This window comes from Aotus nancymaae, unplaced genomic scaffold (assembly GCF_030222135.1).
Source record: "Aotus nancymaae isolate 86718 unplaced genomic scaffold, 86718_ANA_hifiasm-v0.15.2.pri h1tg000014l, whole genome shotgun sequence".
NCBI lineage: Eukaryota > Metazoa > Chordata > Mammalia > Primates > Aotidae > Aotus > Aotus nancymaae.
The window spans coordinates 55125568-55144473 of NW_026988425.1; the positions used below are offsets into that span (position 1 = coordinate 55125568).

Sequence of the window (18906 nt, forward strand, 5' to 3'; positions counted from 1 at the left end):
AAGAACCTTGAAAAAAGACTTGATGAAATGCTAACGAGAATGGACAACTTAGAGAGGAATATGAGTGAATTGATGGAGCTGAAAAACACAACACAAGAACTTCACGAAGCATGTACAAGTTTCAACAGCAGAATTGACCAAGCAGAAGAAAGGATATCAGAAGTTGAAGATCAACTCAATGAAATAAAACGAGAAGGGAAGATTAGAGAAAACAAGGTAAAAAGGAATGAACAGAGTCAACAAGAAATATGGGACTACGTGAAAAGACCTAATCTACATTTGATAGCTGTACCTGAATGTGACAAAGAGAATGCATCCAACCTGGAAAATACTCTTCAGGATATTATCCAGGAAAACTTCCCCAACCTAGCAAGGCAGGCCAATATTCAAGTCCAGGAAATACAGAGAACACCACAAAGATATTCCTCTAGAAGAGCAACCCCAAGGCACATAATCATCAGATTCACCAGGGTTGAAATGAAGGAGAAAATACTAAGGGCAGCCAGAGAGAAAGGTCGGGTTACCCACAAAGGGAAACCCATCAGACTCACAGCAGATCTCTCAGCAGAAACCCTACAGGCCAGAAGAGAGTGGGGGCCGATATTCAACATCCTTAAAGAAAAGAACTTTCAACCCAGAATTTCATATCCAGCCAAACTAAGCTTTATAAGTGAAGGAAAAATAAAATCCTTTGTGAACAAGCAGGTACTCAGAGATTTCATCACCACCAGACCAGCTTTACAAGAGCTCCTGAAGGAGACACTACACATAGAAAAAAACAAGCACCAGCCACTCCAAAAACGCACGAAATGGTAAAGAGCAGCAACACAATGAAGAATCTGCATCAACCAATTGGCAAAACAGCCAGCTAGCATCAAAATGACAGGACCAAACTCACACATAACAATATTAACCCTAAATGTAAATGGACTAAATGCCCCAATCAAAAGACACAGACTGGCAAATTGGATAAAAAGCCAAAACCCATCGGTGTGCTGTATCCAGGAAACCCACCTCACATGCAAGGATACACAAAGGCTCAAAATAAAGGGATGGAGGAAGATTTACCAAGCAAATGGAGAGCAAAAAAAAGCAGGAGTTGCAATTCTCATCTCTGATAAAATAGACTTTAAAGCAACAAAGATCAAAAGAGACAAAGAAGGACATTACATAATGGTAAAAGGATCAATGCAACAAGAAGAGCTAACGATCCTAAATATATATGCACCTAATACAGGAGCACCCAGATACATAAGGCAAGTTCTTAATGACTTACAAAGAGACTTAGACTCCCACACATTAATAGTGGGAGACTTCAACACACCATTGTCAATATTAGACAGATCAACGAGACAGAAAATTAATAAGGATATCCAGGACGAAACTCAGACCTGGAACAAGCAAACCTAATAGACATTTACAGAACTCTCCACCCCAAATCCACAGAATATACATTCTTCTCAGCACCACATCACACCTACTCTAAAATTGACCACATAATTGGAAGTAAATCACTCCTCAGCAAATGCAAAAGAACGGAAACCATAACAAACAGTCTCTCAGACCACAGTGCAATCAAGTTAGAACTCAGAATTCAGAAGCCAACCCAGAACCGCACATCCTCATGGAAATTGAACAACTTTCTCCTGAATGTTGACTGGATAAACACTGAAATGAAGGCAGAAATAAAGATGTTCTTCAAAACCAACGAGAACGAAGACACCACATACCAGAATCTCTGGGACACATTTAAAGCAGTCTCTAGAGGAAAATATATAGTAATAAGTGCCCACATGAGAAGAAAGGAGAGAACTAAAATTGACACCCTATCATCAAAATTGAAAGAGCTAGAGGAGCAAGATCAAAAAATCTCAAAACCTAGCAGAAGACAAGAAATAACTAAGATTAAAGCAGAAATGAAGGAGATAGAGACACGAAAAACCCTACAAAAAATCAATAAATCCAGGAGCTGGTTTTTTGAAAAGATCAACAAAATAGACAGACCACTAGCCAAACTAATAAAAAAGAAAAGAGAGAATAACCAAATAGATGCAATAAAAAATGATAAAGGGGATATCACCACAGATTCCACAGAAATTCAAACCATCATCAGAGATTATTACAAACAACTCTATGCACATAAATTAGAAAACCTGGAAGAAATGGATAAATTCCTGGACAGTAGCCTCCTCCCATGCCTAAACCAGGAAGAAGTCGAAACCCTGAATAGACCAATAACAAGGTCTGAAGTCGAGGCAGCAATGAAGAGCCTACCACCCAAAAAAAGCCCAGGCCCAGATGGTTTCACAGCCGAATTCTACCAGACATACAAAGAGGAACTGGTACCATTCCTACTGAAACTATTCCAAATAATCCAAAAAGAGGGAATCCTTCCCAAATCATTTTATGAGACCAACATCATCCTAATACCAAAACCCGGCAGAGACTCAACAAGAAAAGAAAACTACAGGCCAATATCCATGATGAACATAGATGCAAAAATCTTCAATAAAATACTGGAAAGCCGATTACAACAACACATCAAAAAGCTTATCCACCATGATCAAGTAGGATTCATCCCGGGGATGCAAGGCTGGTTCAATATACGCAAGTCTATAAATGTAATTCACCACATAAACAGAACCAAAGACAAAAACCACATGATTATCTCAATTGATGCAGAGAAGGCCTTCGACAAAATTCAACAGCCCTTTCTGCGAAAAACCATCAATAAACTAGGTATCGACAGAACGTATCTCAAAATAATAAAAGCTATTTATGACAAACCGACAGCCAATATCATACTGAATGGGCAAAAACTGGAAGCATTCCCTTTGAAATCTGGCACTAGACAAGGATGCCCTCTCTCACCACTCCTATTCAATATAGTACTGGAAGTTCAAGCCAGAGCAATCAGGCAAGAAAAAGAAATAAAGGGTATTCGATTAGGAAAGGAGGAAGTCAAATTGTCTCTATCTGCAGACGACATGATTGTATATCTAGAAGACCCTATCACCTCAGCCCAAAATCTCCTGAAACTGATAAGCAACTTCAGCAAAGTCTCAGGATACAAAATCAATGTGCAAAAATCACAAGCATTCCTATACACCAATAACAGACTTAAAGAGAGCCAAATCAAGAAGGAACTGCCATTCACAATTGCTACAAAGAGAATGAAATACCTAGGAATACAACTAACAAGGAACGTAAAGGACCTCTTCAAGGAGAACTACAAATCACTGCTCAACGAAATAAGAGAGGACACAAACAGATGGAGAAACATTCCATGTTCATGGTTAGGAAGAATTAATATCGTGAAAATGGCCATACTGCCCAAAGTAATTTACAGATTCAACGCTATCCCCATCAAGCTACCAATGACCTTCCTCACAGAACTGGAAAAAACCACCTTAAACTTCATATGGAACCAAAAGAGAGCCCGCATAGCCAAGTCAATTCTAAGCAAAAAGAACAAAGTGGGAGGCATCACACTACTGGACATCAAACTGTACTACAAGGCTACAGTAATCAAAACAGCATGGTACTGGTACCAAAACAGAGATATAGACCAATGGAACAGAACAGAGGCATCGGAGGCGACACAACATATGTACAACCACCTGATCTTTGACAAACCTGAAAAAAACAATCAATGGGGAAAGGATTCCCTGTTCAATAAGTGGTGTTGGGAAAACTGGCTAGCCATATGCAGAAAGCAGAAACTCGACCCCTTCCTGACACCTTACACTAAAATTGACTCCAGATGGATTAAAGACTTAAACATAAGACGTAACACCATAAAAACACTAGAAGGAAACCTAGGCAAAACCATTCAGGACATAGGCGTAGGCAAGGACTTTATGACCAAAACACCAAAAGCATTGGCAACAAAAGCCAAAATAGACAAATGGGACCTAATCAAACTCCACAGCTTTTGCACGGCAAAAGAAACAGTCAATAGAGTGAATCGGCAACCAACAGAATGGGAAAAAATCTTTGCAGCCTACCCGTCTGACAAAGGGCTAATATCCAGAATTTACAATGAACTAAAACAGATTTACAAGAAAAAAACAAACAAGCCCATTCAACAATGGGCGAAGGATATGAACAGATACTTTACAAAAGAAGACATACGTGAGGCCAACAAACATATGAAAAAATGCTCATCATCACTGGTCATTAGAGAAATGCAAATCAAAACTACATTGAGATACCATCTCACGCCAGTTAGAATGGCGATCATTAAAAAATCTGGAGACAACAGATGCTGGAGAGGATGTGGAGAAATAGGAACACTTTTACACTGTTGGTGGGAGTGAAAATTAGTTCAACCACTGTGGAAAACAGTGTGGCGATTCCTCAAGGACCTAGAAATAGAAATTCCATTTGACCCAGCAATCCCATTACTGGGCATATATCCAAAGGATTATAAATCGTTCTACTATAAGGACACATGCACACGAATGTTCATTGTAGCACAGTTTACACTAGCAAAGACCTGGAACCAGCCCAAATGCCCATCGATGATAGACTGGACAGGAAAAATGTGGCACATATACACCATGGAATAGTATGCAGCCATTAAAAAGGAGGAGTTCACATCCTTCGTAGGGACATGGATGAACCTGGAAAACATCATTCTCAGCAAACTGACACAAGAACACAAAAGCAAACACCACATGTTCTCACTCATAGGCGGGTGTTGAACAAGGAGAACACATGGACACAGGGAGGGGAGCACTATACACGGGGGTCTGTTGGGGGGGAGGGGGGATAGTGGGGGGGTGGGGAGTTGGGGAGGGATAGCATGGGGAGAAATGCCAGATATAGGTGAAGGGGAGGGAGGCAGCAAATCATACTGCCACGTGTGCACCTGTGCAACAACCTTGCATGTTATTCACATGTACCCCAAAACCTAAAATGCAATAAAAAAAAAAAAATATATATATATATAGGAAATAGATTACTTGGAATTGTTCTGTCGTCTTTCTGGGTGTAGTTTAAGACCTTTTATCTTTTCAGATATGAAAGGCTAAATCATAGTATATAAAGCATTTCAGAATAACCAAGCATTTTGATATCATGTTGGATTTTCTGTGATAGAACAAGTTGAGATTCCTTGTAGAACACTTGTAAATATGAGAAAGCTAATAAGATTTTAGATAATCCATTGAACTAGTTGGCAGTCTTAAAAATTCCAAAAGCTTATCTTTAAGACTTCTGTAATTGCTTTAAAAATATATTATCTGTGGAGATAGTCTTCCATGTTCACCTAAGTATATGTAGGACATGTCAGATAATTTAATCACTATAAGGAATAATAGATTATGCTAGTCATGAATACAATGTTAGTTTTTAATTGGGTATCTGTAATAATACTATATACAAACTTTGTAAACGCTAATTTAAAAATCTTAAACAGTAAAAGCTTATGCTTGGAGTCATAGAAATGCTTGGGTTCAAATGCTAGCTATACTACTTTAATCAGCTGTGAACATTTGGATAAGTTAACTACCCTATGCCTCTTTTTTCTCATCTGTAGAAGACTGTTTTAAAGATAAAAGATAAAACATGAAAGGAACCTAAACATTGTTTGGTGCACAGCAAGTTCTTAATAAATAGATGCTGCATCTGAGTAACTTTAGTCAAATTATACTTTAAGTCATATGTAAAAATGGCTTTCAGTATAAGAATTCCTATTTTAGTGCTCTTAATTGGTGTTCATTTTATTTGCAGTGTTTCAGAATAACAAAGTTTGAAAGCCAGCAAACAAAAATGATTTTTCAATATTATATTTGTTATTTCTTTGTTTTTAAAAACACAGTTTTCAATGTATGATTACCACAGTAATGGAAAGGAAGTAAATGAAGTAAAATGTTAGACATTTCTAAGACTTACATATATGTAGTGTGGTACTTGGCTTTCAATAGTTCTCACTTTTATACATTATGCATTGACACTTCTAAACCTCCTTTTGTATGCAGAATTCAGTCTTTTATACATCACCACCAGTCAACAAACTGATTTAAAATTATCTCCCGGTTGTACTGCTTGCTGCCGCTGCTATAAAAGGACAGACATCAGTCAGACTATAAGGATCTTACTCTGGTTGTCCTACCTATTTGATCACCATTCCTCCAAGCCAGGGGCTCCTGTCAGGCATCAAAAGTCTGAAGCTTGCTTATATACAAGGAAACATCTGTCTCAGAAATGTGTCACCTCACTCAACCCAACCTTTCTTTCAACCCCGAAATCACCTCCAAATTACACTCATCTCTCCTCATGCTACCCCATCAATGGAAAATATTGGACTAGAAGTAGACAACCGGTTGAAAACTATCACCAAGGATTACATATGCTTGTGGGTTACAGCTCTATAGCCCTCTACCTTTGATTTGGTACTAGTCGAAGAAAATCCATCCTTCACTGTCTTAGATATCTTGTGAGCTCTGAAAATCTGAACTGTAAAGATTAAAGGTGCCCAAACATCTCTCCTGGCCTGTGTGAATGAATTAAGAAAGGAATAGTGGCCCAGGAAAGGAGAGATGCCTGAGTCTGCTGTTTCATTCTTAAGAACCATTGGTGTTTCCTGCCACAGGCACCTTTAAGAGTCTTACTTACCTACAGGGTCACTGAAATCCTAGGAAGGCAGCATTTGTAAGTAGTAAAATTAGAAATCTTATTTCTAACCATACTTTAAATAATGTCTTGTGCAGCTTTCATATGTGTAAGAACACTATATGCAGAAGAAAGCGAAACTTTCTAAATAAAAACAAAAACAATTCCCTTCCATTAGTAATTTTTACCAGAACCAGTCATGATAATTATTAGAAAATAATGATTTTCCAACTCTGAAAATACTTGTTTCACATTTGCTGTTTATCAGCATGGTAAGCAAGAGCCGTTTTATCTCCCCAATTTTTATTTATCCATCTATTTATCTATATTTTTTATTGCTGTGGCTTTATAGAGTCCTGGTTTTTTTCAGTGGTATATATAGTTCTCAAACATTTTGGTTTCAGAATTCCTTTAGACTCTTCATAATTATGAGAGAACTTTGTTTGTGGAATATGTATTGATTTTTTTAAAAAATAAAACTAAAGGGTCAGAACCACAGCTATATCCCAGCCCTTGCACCCAAGATGCTAGAGTGTGCCTCAGAGCAATAGACCCTGGCTTAGTGGGAGAATTGCATTCACTTGTGCCTTTGAGAGTGAACCTATACCTCATGTCCAAGGTGCTTATAGTAGTTTTGAAAGGCCTTGAGCTGAGGAACCCAACTCTCCAGACACTCTGAGGTCAGAGATTCCCAAATAGATTGAACCCAAAGAGATCTTCTTCAAAGAATAAATCAAAAGAGAAATTTTTGAAATGTCTTAAGACAAATGACATAGGCAGCACAGCGTACCAAAACATATGGAATGCAGCAAAGGCATTTCTAAAAGGGACATTATAGCAATTAATGCCTATGTTAAAAACAATAAATATTTGAAATAGTCTAATGTTACACCTTAAGGAACCATAAAAAGAACAGACTAAACCCCAAATAAGCAGAGGGAAGGAAATAATAAAAATCAGAACAGAAATAAATCAAATAGAGAACAAAAAAAACATGGAAAGAATCAATAAAATAAAGAGTTGGTTTTTTGAAAACAAAATTTATAAACCCTTAAGCAGCCTAAGAAAAGAAAATTCAAACAAAATTAAAAATGAAAGTGATGAAATTATAGCAGATGCCTCAGAAATGAAAAGGGTAATATTAGGAACAATTATGTACCAACATATTGGGTAACCTAGAGGAAATGGATGAATTCCTAGAAAAATACCACTTACCAAGATTTAGTCAGGAAGAAATAGAAAGCATGAACAGACCAATAACTAATAAAGAGATTAAAGAAGTAATAGAAAACCCCCAACAAAGAAAAGCCAAACACCAGATGGCTTTACAGCTGAATTCTACCATACAGTCAAAGAAGAAATAATACTGATACTTCTTAAACTCCTCTGAAAAATAGAGCTACAGAGAATGCTTCCAAACATACTTTATGAGGCCAACATTACCTTGATACCTAAGCCAGACAAAGACATCACAAGAAAACTACAGACCAATTTTTCTGATGAACATTGGTGCAAAACTCTTCAATAAAACATTAGCAGACCAAATCCAACAACACATCAAAAAGCTTATACACCAGGACCAAGTGGGGAGATGTATTGTTGGCATGCAAGACTGGTAAATACACAAATCAATGTGACACATTACAACAGAATGAAAGATAAAAACTACATGATCATCATTAGTACAGAAAAAAGTTTCAACAAAGTCTGATATCCTTTCTTGATAAAAAGTCTCAACAGTTTAGTTATAGAAGGAAAATATCTCAATGTAATAAAGGCCATTTATTAAAAATGCACAGTTAACATTATAATCTATGGAGAAAAACTGAAAATGTTTCCACTAAGATCTGGTGCAAGGCAAGGACAAGCACTCTTACCCATTCTATTCAACGTAGTACTAGAAGTACTAGCAAGATCAATCAGATGAGAAAAAGAAATCAAAGGCATCCAAATCAGAAAAGAAATAGAATTATCTTTATTTGTAGAAAACATGATTGTATATGTTAAAAAAAAAAGTAAAGATTTTACAAAAAATAAAAAACCTGTTAGAACTAATAAATGAATTCAATAAAGTTACAGGATACAAAAATTAGCATATAAAAATCAACATACAAAAATTAACATTTTAATACACAGCCTAATTGAAAAAGACATCAAGAAAGCATCCCATTTATGATAGGATCAAATAACATAAGATACTAAGGAATAAATTTAAGAAAGGAGGTGCAAAATATGTACACCAAAAACTGTAAAACACTGATGAGAGAAACTAAAGAAGACACAAATAAAGGGAAGGATATCCCATGCACATGGATTGGAAGAATTAATATTGTTAGAATGTTCATAGTACTCAAACCAGCATACATATGTAACACAATCTCTATCAAAATTCCAATGGCATTCTTCACAGATATTTCACAAATGTTAGGAAAATAATCCTAACATTCGTATAGAACCATAAAAGACCTCAGAGAGCCAAAACAATTCTGCGAAAGCAAAACAAAGTTGGAAGCAACCTTGATTTAAAATTAATAAACACTTTTTAATGCTTTCTGATTTAAAATTTTATTACAGAGCTATAGTAATCAAAACAGTATGGTACTGGCATAACAACAGACATATAGATCAGTGGAACAGAATAGAGAGCCTAGAAATCAATCTAAACATATATGATCAACTAATTTTTGACCAAAACATTTTGATCAAAAATCTGCAATGATCAAGTCACTCATATAACTTGGCATAGTATTTGTATATAACCTATCCACATACTTCTATATACTTTAAATTATTTCTAAATTACTTATAATACCAAATATAGTCTAAATGCTATGTAAATAGTTGTTATACTGTATTTTAAATTTCTATTTTATTGTTGTATTGTTATTTTATCATTTTTTTCCCAAATATTTTCAGTTGTGGTCCATTGAATCTGTGGATGCAGAACCCATGGATACAGAGGGCTGATTGTATACAGAAACCAGGAACAAAACAGTGATCACCTGGGACAGGAAGGGGTGGTTGGGAGTAGGGAGATGTGTGTCAAAGGATACAAAATAGCAGATATATAGGGTGAACAAATCTAGAGATCTAATGTTCATGAAGACTACTGGTAATAAAATTGTACTGTGTGTAGGATTCATGCTAAATGAGTAGATTTTAGTTGCTCTTGCCACACGCAAAAAGGGGTAACTGTGAGATGATGTATGTTTTAATTTGCATCACTCTTAGTAACCTTTTTACTGTCTATCCATATCTTACAACATCATGTTATATCCCTTAAATATATACAATAACATTTATTTTAAACACATAAAAGTGAGAATTTTTAAGTGTTTATTAATTCATTTTAAAATATCACTAATAAATCCATTACATGTTAACATAAAGAATGTATGGATCACTATACTTTACCTCTTTCTTCCTCCCCTGGTCTTGAAGTTCTGCCTTAATTTGTAAAACTGCCTTTGTATGGCATATCTGATACATATCTTTAATTGGCATAAATTTTCATTTTTAGTATTTTTTTTAACTTGCTTTACGGCCTGTGCTTAACAAGGCAGTCTTTTTCACTTTTATCTTCACATTTTAAACACAGTTGAACAAAAGAAATGTTATTAACACATTTTTACAAGAAATTTCTTTTTCCTCAGAATGTCAGAACAAGTTCAGAAACTGAATGTTGATTTTTCTTTGTAAGTTATGGAACAATGACATGAAAATTTTCATATTTTCCATGTGGTAGGAAAAAGGATATAGGTACACCTTTAATCTTATAAATATATGTGCACAAGTGTATGTGTTGTGTATTTATGATCTGTTAGTTATAATAAACTGAAAGGAAATAGAATAATTATGTTAATATGATATTTTGGGTCATGTGCTTACAGATCATTTTAATTTGTTTCTACTTTTTGGTATTTTCCAAATCTTCTTCAGTGAAGTTTTAATGACTATTATTAGGATTAAGTTAAGTGATTTAAGATGTGTTTTCTACATTCTGAAACACCTTAATGAAAGGCAGTAGTTTTTCCGTTTTTCTTTTTTGGAAAGAAATAGTTTATTTTTTAATCTTTTAAGAAATGGCAGTGACTTTTGCTTTTTAGCTTAGCCCTTGTATTTTACCAGCTGAAATCTAGTCAGTTTAAAGATGTAACATTTGTAGTTATCTGAAAGTCTGGCAACATATCTTAGTGGTTAAGTGTCTAGGATCTGGAGTCAAAAGACCCATGTTCAAATCCTGATTTCTGTTTGCTACCAAGTAAATGTCTTAAGTTCTTTTAAGCCTCAATCTCTTTATAAATGAAATATATAAATGGTTCATTAAAATGAAGTAATAATAGTACCTCATAGCATTATAAAGCTTAAATGAAATTACTCATGCAGAGCTAAATCTTAGTTCATTGTCTGGCACATGGTAAACATGCCATAAATGTTAGTGTTGTTTTTTTTTTCCCTGCCTCTCTCTGGAAATCTAGGAGCTCTCCCTTCTTCCTTCAAACCTAACAAAACATTGTTGTACACTACAGGATTTTATGAAATCAAGGGTAAACATAATCCAAGCAAGACTTTGATATTCAACACCATTCCCTGTCCGTAGGAATTTCCTACTGGTTATATTGGTTTTTATGCCTTGTATCACCATATATGTGGCTGGGCCTGTCTCTTCAAACAATGTGGTCTGGGCCGGGCGCGGTGGCTCAAGCCTGTAATCCCAGCACTTTGGGAGGCCGAGGCGGGTGGATCACGAGGTCAAGAGATCGAGACCATCCTGGTCAACATGGTGAAACCCCATCTCTACTAATACAAAAAAATAGCTGGGCATGGTGGCGCGTGCCTGTAATCCCAGCTACTCAGGAGGCTGAGGCAGGAGAATTGCCTGAACCCAGGAGGCAGAGGTTGCGGTGAGCCGAGATCGCGCCATTGCACTCCAACCTGGGTAACAAGCGAAACTCCGTCTCGGAAAAAAAAAAAAAAAAAATGTGGTCTGCAGTGTGGTTTCCCAAGTGTGGCCTACAAGATGACTTTAGATGACACAAAGACAACCCTTTACATTTTTTACATCTATTTTTATAGGTGAGCAAAAAATACAACTAATACATTGTCAGTGATTTCATGAATATTTTTTAGGGAAAGATAAAAATGAGTATTGAAGAAAAATGCAAATTACTGTAAAGAAAAATATTAAGATATAGTACTGTAAGGTATGGCAAAAATCGCAAAGATGGTACTTCAATGGCTGAAGTTTAGGATTCTGCTCTGGAGTCTCCTTCCTATGTCTGTGTCCAGGGTACTCATACTCTATCCTTAGAAGTTCAGTAGAAAAGGTGAAATCTGTCTTTGACCTAAACCTTTGTCATCTATGATATGCCTCAGGATTTCACCTTTTATTATTTTTTCTTCCTTTCTTTTTTTTAAAAACTAAATGGGCTCCATATTTTTCTAAACAAAGAAATAGGAAATCTGCTATCTTCCTAGGACAATTGACTTGACATCAGCTAACTTTAAAGTTTTTAAAGTTTGGAAAAATATACTGTTATATCTACAGTCTTTAAATCCATAGATTGTTGACCATTACCACCTTCCTGAATTCATTCTGTGTTTCAATTAAATATAATATTGTTTAGTATTAAATAAAACAACTATGCACTATTTTACTTAATAATACTCATTGAGTCTACCAATGTCAATTATTTTGTTGTATTAGGACTCACTGAACCTACACATATTGGATTAAATGTTTTTGTTACTAAGTTAATTTTTAATTGTAAATCAGATCCTAAAATTTTGATACTTGAGCAGGTACTTAAATTTGCTATATTCACGAGGATGGAAATTTTTTTACTATGATAAGGATTGTCTTTACAAATACTGCATGAAAGCATATTAGTATCAGTAAGTGTACAGTTTGTGCATAATTCCTTGCTCAGTGGGTGGCATAAATTCCATTCCTAGTTCATAAAAATTATACAAGTAGCATTTATTCCAAAAAAAGGGAGTAGTTTTACAGTAATTTATTGAGGAGATAAACATGTCTGATTACAAAGAATTTATTTAATAAGCTAATAGCTTTATTTTACATTTCTAAAGATGTATACTTTTAAAAACACATCTTTGATGTCACCTATTTCTAAACAAAGGTTTACTCAGTGATTGTCCTGAAATTAAACTAGCTCATTAATTACTCTTCCTGTCTTTCCATACACACACACACACACACACACACACACACACACACAGAGAGAGAGAGAGAGAGAGAGAGAGAGAGAGAGAGAGATAGGTATAACTTTTGATTTAATCCTTGGGAGACCTTACATGAAGTTGATAGACCTAAGAGTAGGAATAAAAAGTTAATTTGTTTTGTTGCAGATATGCCTGTTATATATATGCATTTAGTAGTGCTACTGAGAACTGTAGACCTGTCTATCCTCTCCCATGTGCTAAACTTTATTGATGTACATTTAAAAACTTATATATCATACATGTACTTTTAGGATCCCATGTATTTCAATTTTTATTTTAGACAATAGTTTTCCTCTCTATAACTGTTACTCCAAAAAGATACTCTTACATTTTGGTAATTAGATAAGGACTATATGAAGACATAGGTATTTGACTAACACATTTTGAAAATTGTCATGGAAGCATAATTTAATGTGTGCTAAATTACAAATGCTAAATTTATAGTAACTTGTTATGATATATTTATATATGTGAATGTGAATAGTGTTTTAGTAAAATACATGTACATATATTGAGCCTCTACTATGACAGAAATGCAGCTGTCATTGTTATAGGCTCCTTTTACCCTAATCCTTGTCCCTACAACTTTTACTACCAGTCCCTTGTCCTACTGTAAATTTATTGGGTAAGATGAGCAAAAGGTAACTCCTCTTTGTAGAATTTGGGGAACTTCTGTATTAGGATTAAATCCACCTGATTAAATGACTTCATAACGAAATGCAGAACTTCCCTAACCACATTCTTAAGGTTTATTAGCCTGAATGGGTTGTCTATGAACTCCCAGCCTTACACTTAATATTGCTAAGATGGAAGAAATAAAACTAGCCATTCAGCCTTCTCAGGCTTTCCTCTTATGTCTTTCTTTCTCCTGCACAGTCACTCCCAGGAGTTTCCTGTCCACATTTAATGGAATTTACAGTTAATAGAATATCAGGTAGTGCAAGAGAGAGATTTGTAGGTATCAAGGTTGATTTCTTTAATTATGTAAGTCAGTATATTTAGCATAGTGTAAGATTGGCCTAGGAGTGGTAAGAGAAAGTAGTATTTTGTAAGGTCCAAATTTCTCTCCCTGACTGGTCTGATCACTGTTAAGCCATGCTGCTCCCTTTGTCATTGCTCATTGATGACTTCTCTGTCTCAGCTCACATTCCCTGGAGTAGGCAGGCACACTTGTTAAATAGTAGGTAGCAGAAAGCCTACCTGGTTTCTGCAGGCTCAGAGTTTCAATGAGAAAGGAACATGTTTTGAAGCAACCATTTTGACAAAGCTGCTTTGAAAGATATAATGAAGATTTTCTGAAAACAGAAGAAAATAACTAATAGTTTTATGCCTTCTGTATAAACTTAAAATATGCACTAATCAACTTTTTATTAATGGAGAAATGTAAGCATTAGGCATTCTCATTCCATTCTTGACTTCTCACCAACTTTTCCTTTACTGTTCTCTCTGCTTTCATGTTTCTACATTGCTACTATTCCACTCCAGATATTAATTTCTCATCTGAAGAACAATAGACTTTGAAATTAAGATAAAAGATCAAAGAGAGACAAAACAGCAGCAGTTGGCCTCTCATTGTGGCATATGAACTTAGTAGCTTGTAAGTGGTGACCTTCAATCCACCATAGCCGTAACCAAACCAATGACCAATTTTTGTCATTCTTCTTTTAAGTTCCCTTAAGAAGGAGTGATTCAGATGGGCCATGGAATTCAACCCATGGCTTGGTTCCCTTGGTTTGTCAATGTATTGGGGACAGGGTGGCTGCAGGGTCTTTGGTCCATTACACACTTAGTAACAGTCATGAATATCAATTTTATTGGGTGATTGCAGCAGCCATTGGTACCTTTAAGATATATACATGTAAATCAGAAGGAGTTGAACTCTCTGTTGATTATTACAATATTTTTATTGACCATTAGTGCCCTATAGATTGGTTACTCTTTTTCTGTACGTTGAATTTAGAATTTTTTTTTTTTTGAGACGGAGTCTCACTCTGTAGCCCAAGCTGGAGTACAGTGACATGATCTCAGCTCACTGCAGCCTCCGCCTCCCAGGCTCAAGCAATTCTCTTGCCTCAGGTACCCAAGTAGAGTAGCTGGGACTACAGGTGTGTACCACCATACCTGGCTAATTTTTGTATTTTAGTAGAGATGGAGTTTTACCGTGTTGCCCAGGGTGATCTCAAACTCCTGAGCTCAGGCAAGCCACCCACTTCAGTCTCCCAAACTGCTGGGATTATAGGCATGAGCCACTGCACCAAGCCTACCATTAATTTTTGTACGCTGTGGTAGATAATTAGAAATTATTGCAGTAGTTTAGAATTTGCCTTTTGTAATATACCTAATTCAAAATGGAATCTATTCTCTTCCTGTTAATTTAATTCTTTAACCATATAAGGGGTTATGCAATATTAAAGGATTAATTATAGTAAGTACTGTATCATATATTTAAAAATGTATTAATGACTTTTGTCTTATAGGACAAACTATTCGAGAGAAAAGAATTGTAGAAGCAGCAAAAAAACAAGAAGTAGACTATGAACCAGGGGATATTCCAACAGAATGGGAAGGTAAGTTTCTGCTTTTAGTAGAATCTCATGGGAGGTTGTTTAACAATATACAAACTCAATAAGACCATACATAATTATATAATGTTTCTCTTTGCAAAAAAAATTTTACTGTCTGAATGTTTTAAACTTTGTTTTTTTTAACATTGCATTCTTTGAAAGTTGTGAAGGTGCCAACTTTTAGTACGGGGATGCATGTATAGCAAAAAGAACTATTAAGCATTAGAAAAACTGGTACTAAGGTGAGGCAAGCAAAAATCCTAAGATGCAAAATTTAAGCAGGCACTCACTTTCATATGGTGACGCTACACTTGCATAACCCTAGGATTTGAATCCTGTTTCTGGCACTCACTATACACATGAACTTGCAAAGTAACTTAAACTTTTAGTTTTCTCTTTTATAATTCATGCATGACACTTGCTGTAGATACCATTTGGAGTATTTTTTTCAATTCACAATGACCTTATTTACTGACCTATTGTTTAGACAAGAATGGATGCTTGATCCCTTTCCTAAGACTTTAAAATTAAGATAAAAGATCAAAGGGAGACAAAACAGCAGCAGTTGGTCTCTCAGTGTGGCTGTAACAGTAACATATAAACTTAGTAGTTTGTAAGTGGTCACCTTTAATCTACCATCAAAGTTTTATTGCATAAAAAGCTGATTTATTTCAGAAAAGCTGATATTGCAGAAAAAGCAGATTTACTGAGAAGAAAACTGAAACTAGTTTACGAGAAGTATATAGAGAGAATATTTCCTAGTTTTCCAGCAGCTTTCTGGTTCCCAGTTCAGTTTCTTTCTGAATGAAGTTCAGCTGCCAAGACTGAGTTCAAAATGGTACCCGATAACCATGTTATGTATTTCCCTTTATTGCTTTAAGTGCCTAGCACATTGCCTGGCACGTAGTAAGGCACCTAGTAGGTACTTAATCAGTATGCACTGAATTACATGAAATCTAGCTTGAGTTAGCTTTTGGTATGTGCAACTAAAAGAACCCTAACTGAAACCTCAATACCTATATTATACATCACTTACATATATCGAGTATTTACCTGGATGCCTGGTATTATCCCATTACTTTACCATCACTGTTTACTTATCACAAAACACCATAAGGTAGACACTGTAATTAACCCACTGTATTAGGTCATTTTCACACTGCTATAAAGAAATACCTAAGCCCAGGCACGGTGACTCATGCCTGTAATGCCAGCACTTTGGGAGGCTGAAGCAGGCAGATCATCTGAGGTCAGGAGTTTGAGACTAGCCTGGCTAACATGGTGAAAACCCATTTCTACTAAAAATACAAAAAATTAGCCAGGCATGGTGGTGCGCACCTATAATCCCAGCTACTCAGGAGGCTGAGGCAGGAGAATCGCTTGAACCTAAGAGGCGGAGGTTGCAGTGAGCTGAGATCACGCCATTGCACTCCTCTTGGGCAACAAGAGCAAAACTCCATCAAAAAAAACCCCCAAAAAACAAAAAAAGATGAAAAACAAGAAATACCCGAGACTGGGTAATTTATAAAGGAAAGAGGTTTAATTGACTCACAGTTCACATGGCTGGGGAGGCCTCAGGAAACTTACAATCATGGCAGAAAGTGAAGGGGAGGCAAGCACCTTCGTGGCATAGCATCAGGAGAGAAAAGAATGAAGGAGGAACTTCCAAACACTTATAAAGCCATCAGATCTCATGAAAACTCACTCACTTCACAAGAACAGCATGGGGGAAGCCGCCCACATGATCTAATCACCTCCCTCCTTCGATGACGTGGGGATTCCAATTCAAAATGAGATTTGAGTGGGACACAGAGCCAAACCATATCACCCAATGGATGGAGCACCTAAGGCCTAAAAAGGTTAGTTGATTGACCTCAGTTATATAGCTTTATACATGAGGAAACAGTAGGCTCATTGCCTCTTGGTTGGCATAGCATGATACCTTACATGTGGTAGCTATAGGCATTATGTTACTTTTATGCCAGCATGTGAATGTAAACATCATTTTAGTAAAAATATTTTTCCATTTCTGCTTACTAGCTATGAAAATACTAGAACTATGAGAAATAGAACATAAAAATAAGTAGATACAAAAGGGTTTTTGAAGAAATACAGAACATAAATTGGCAACTTGTAGGAGGGGCAATTGAGCTTTCTCATTTTAGCAGACTCTCCAGTGTTATAAGTTACATTTACAATTCTTAGATAATGCTTGCGCCTTCTTATAATGAGCCTGTTTTTAACATTTTTCCAATAATAGTATAGAATTAAGATGTTTATAGAAATAAATTAAGTTATAAATAAATGAATAGGCAATGACTCATTTTTCAGCCTTTGAGACTTTCAGAAAGTTTGAATGAAGTTCTGATCTTTTTATGGCTGTCCTGATCTAGTAATTCGGCATAGCTCTCCCATGGAACATATATTTGAAACAAATGTATCAACCAAACACTAAACAAAAATTATTTTTATGGTGGTACATATTAATTAAATGTGAAAAATAAGAACTCAACATCATGAAAAAGTAAATTAAGTGTTTTTGGGTTCAGATGAATATTATATTTGTCAATTATTAGTAGCAGGATACTGGTACCTGCAAGTTGAATATTCTCCCACAATATAGATTAAACAATGTGCCCTTTTTGTTCATTTCGTAGGTAATTATTAAGGACCTCTACATTCATAGAGCTTACGTTCTGGGGTGGGAGAAAGACGATACACCAGATAAAAAACTAGACTATATTGTACGTTGATGGCCACAGAAAATAAAGCAGGGAAAGGACATAGGGAGTGTTGGGGAGAATTTTGCAGTTTTAAATAGTGTTTAGAAAAGGCTTTGCTGAGATGACTTCTGAATAAAAACATAAGGAGCTCTAGTCATGCAGCTAACTATCTGAGGAGCATTACTGGAGAGCAAGTACACCTGGGGCAGGAACAGGCAGGAACATGCTCAGATGTTTAAAGAACAGCAAGGAAGCCAATGTGACTGGGATAGAATGAGAGAGAAAGTAATAGATAAGGTTAGAGAGTTAACAGGATTGTCAATCTGTGGGGCCTTGTAGCCTATTTTAAAGACTCTGGCTTTTATTCTTAGTGAGACTGGAAGCCATTATAGGGTCTTGAAAAGAGTAGTCATAAGTCCTGAAGTATGTTTAACAGGATCTCTATGGCTGCTGCATTGCAAATAGACTTAGGGGAACACAGGCAAAATATGGAGACAGGAAGCTCTTGTAATAATTTAGGCAAGAGATTAATTGTGACTTGGGCCAGAGTAATAGTTGGGGGGCGGGGGGGTGGAAAGAAGTAGTTGCATTCTGGATCTATTGTAAAAGTAGGGCCAACAGAATTTGATGACATATTGGATGTGGAATGTCTGAGGAAAGCAGTCAATAATGACTCTTAAGCTGTTTTGGCCTCACCTGGAAAAAGGAGTTGCTGTTAATATACATGTGCAGAACTGTGAAAGGAGCAAGTTAGGGGT

At 36.0% G+C, this 18906-nt stretch overlaps 1 protein-coding gene across 2 annotated transcripts in view; it reads left to right on the forward strand.

Annotated features, from left to right (window-relative positions):
- Window positions 1-18906, forward strand: part of NDUFAF2 (NADH:ubiquinone oxidoreductase complex assembly factor 2) — a 224191-nt gene that overhangs the window by 124086 nt on the left and 81199 nt on the right. For both annotated transcript variants that reach the window (XM_064376008.1, XM_064376009.1), the window contains one exon: window positions 15339-15428. In XM_064376008.1, the coding sequence (XP_064232078.1) occupies window positions 15339-15428 (90 nt within the window). The remainder of the gene's footprint in view (window positions 1-15338; window positions 15429-18906) is intronic.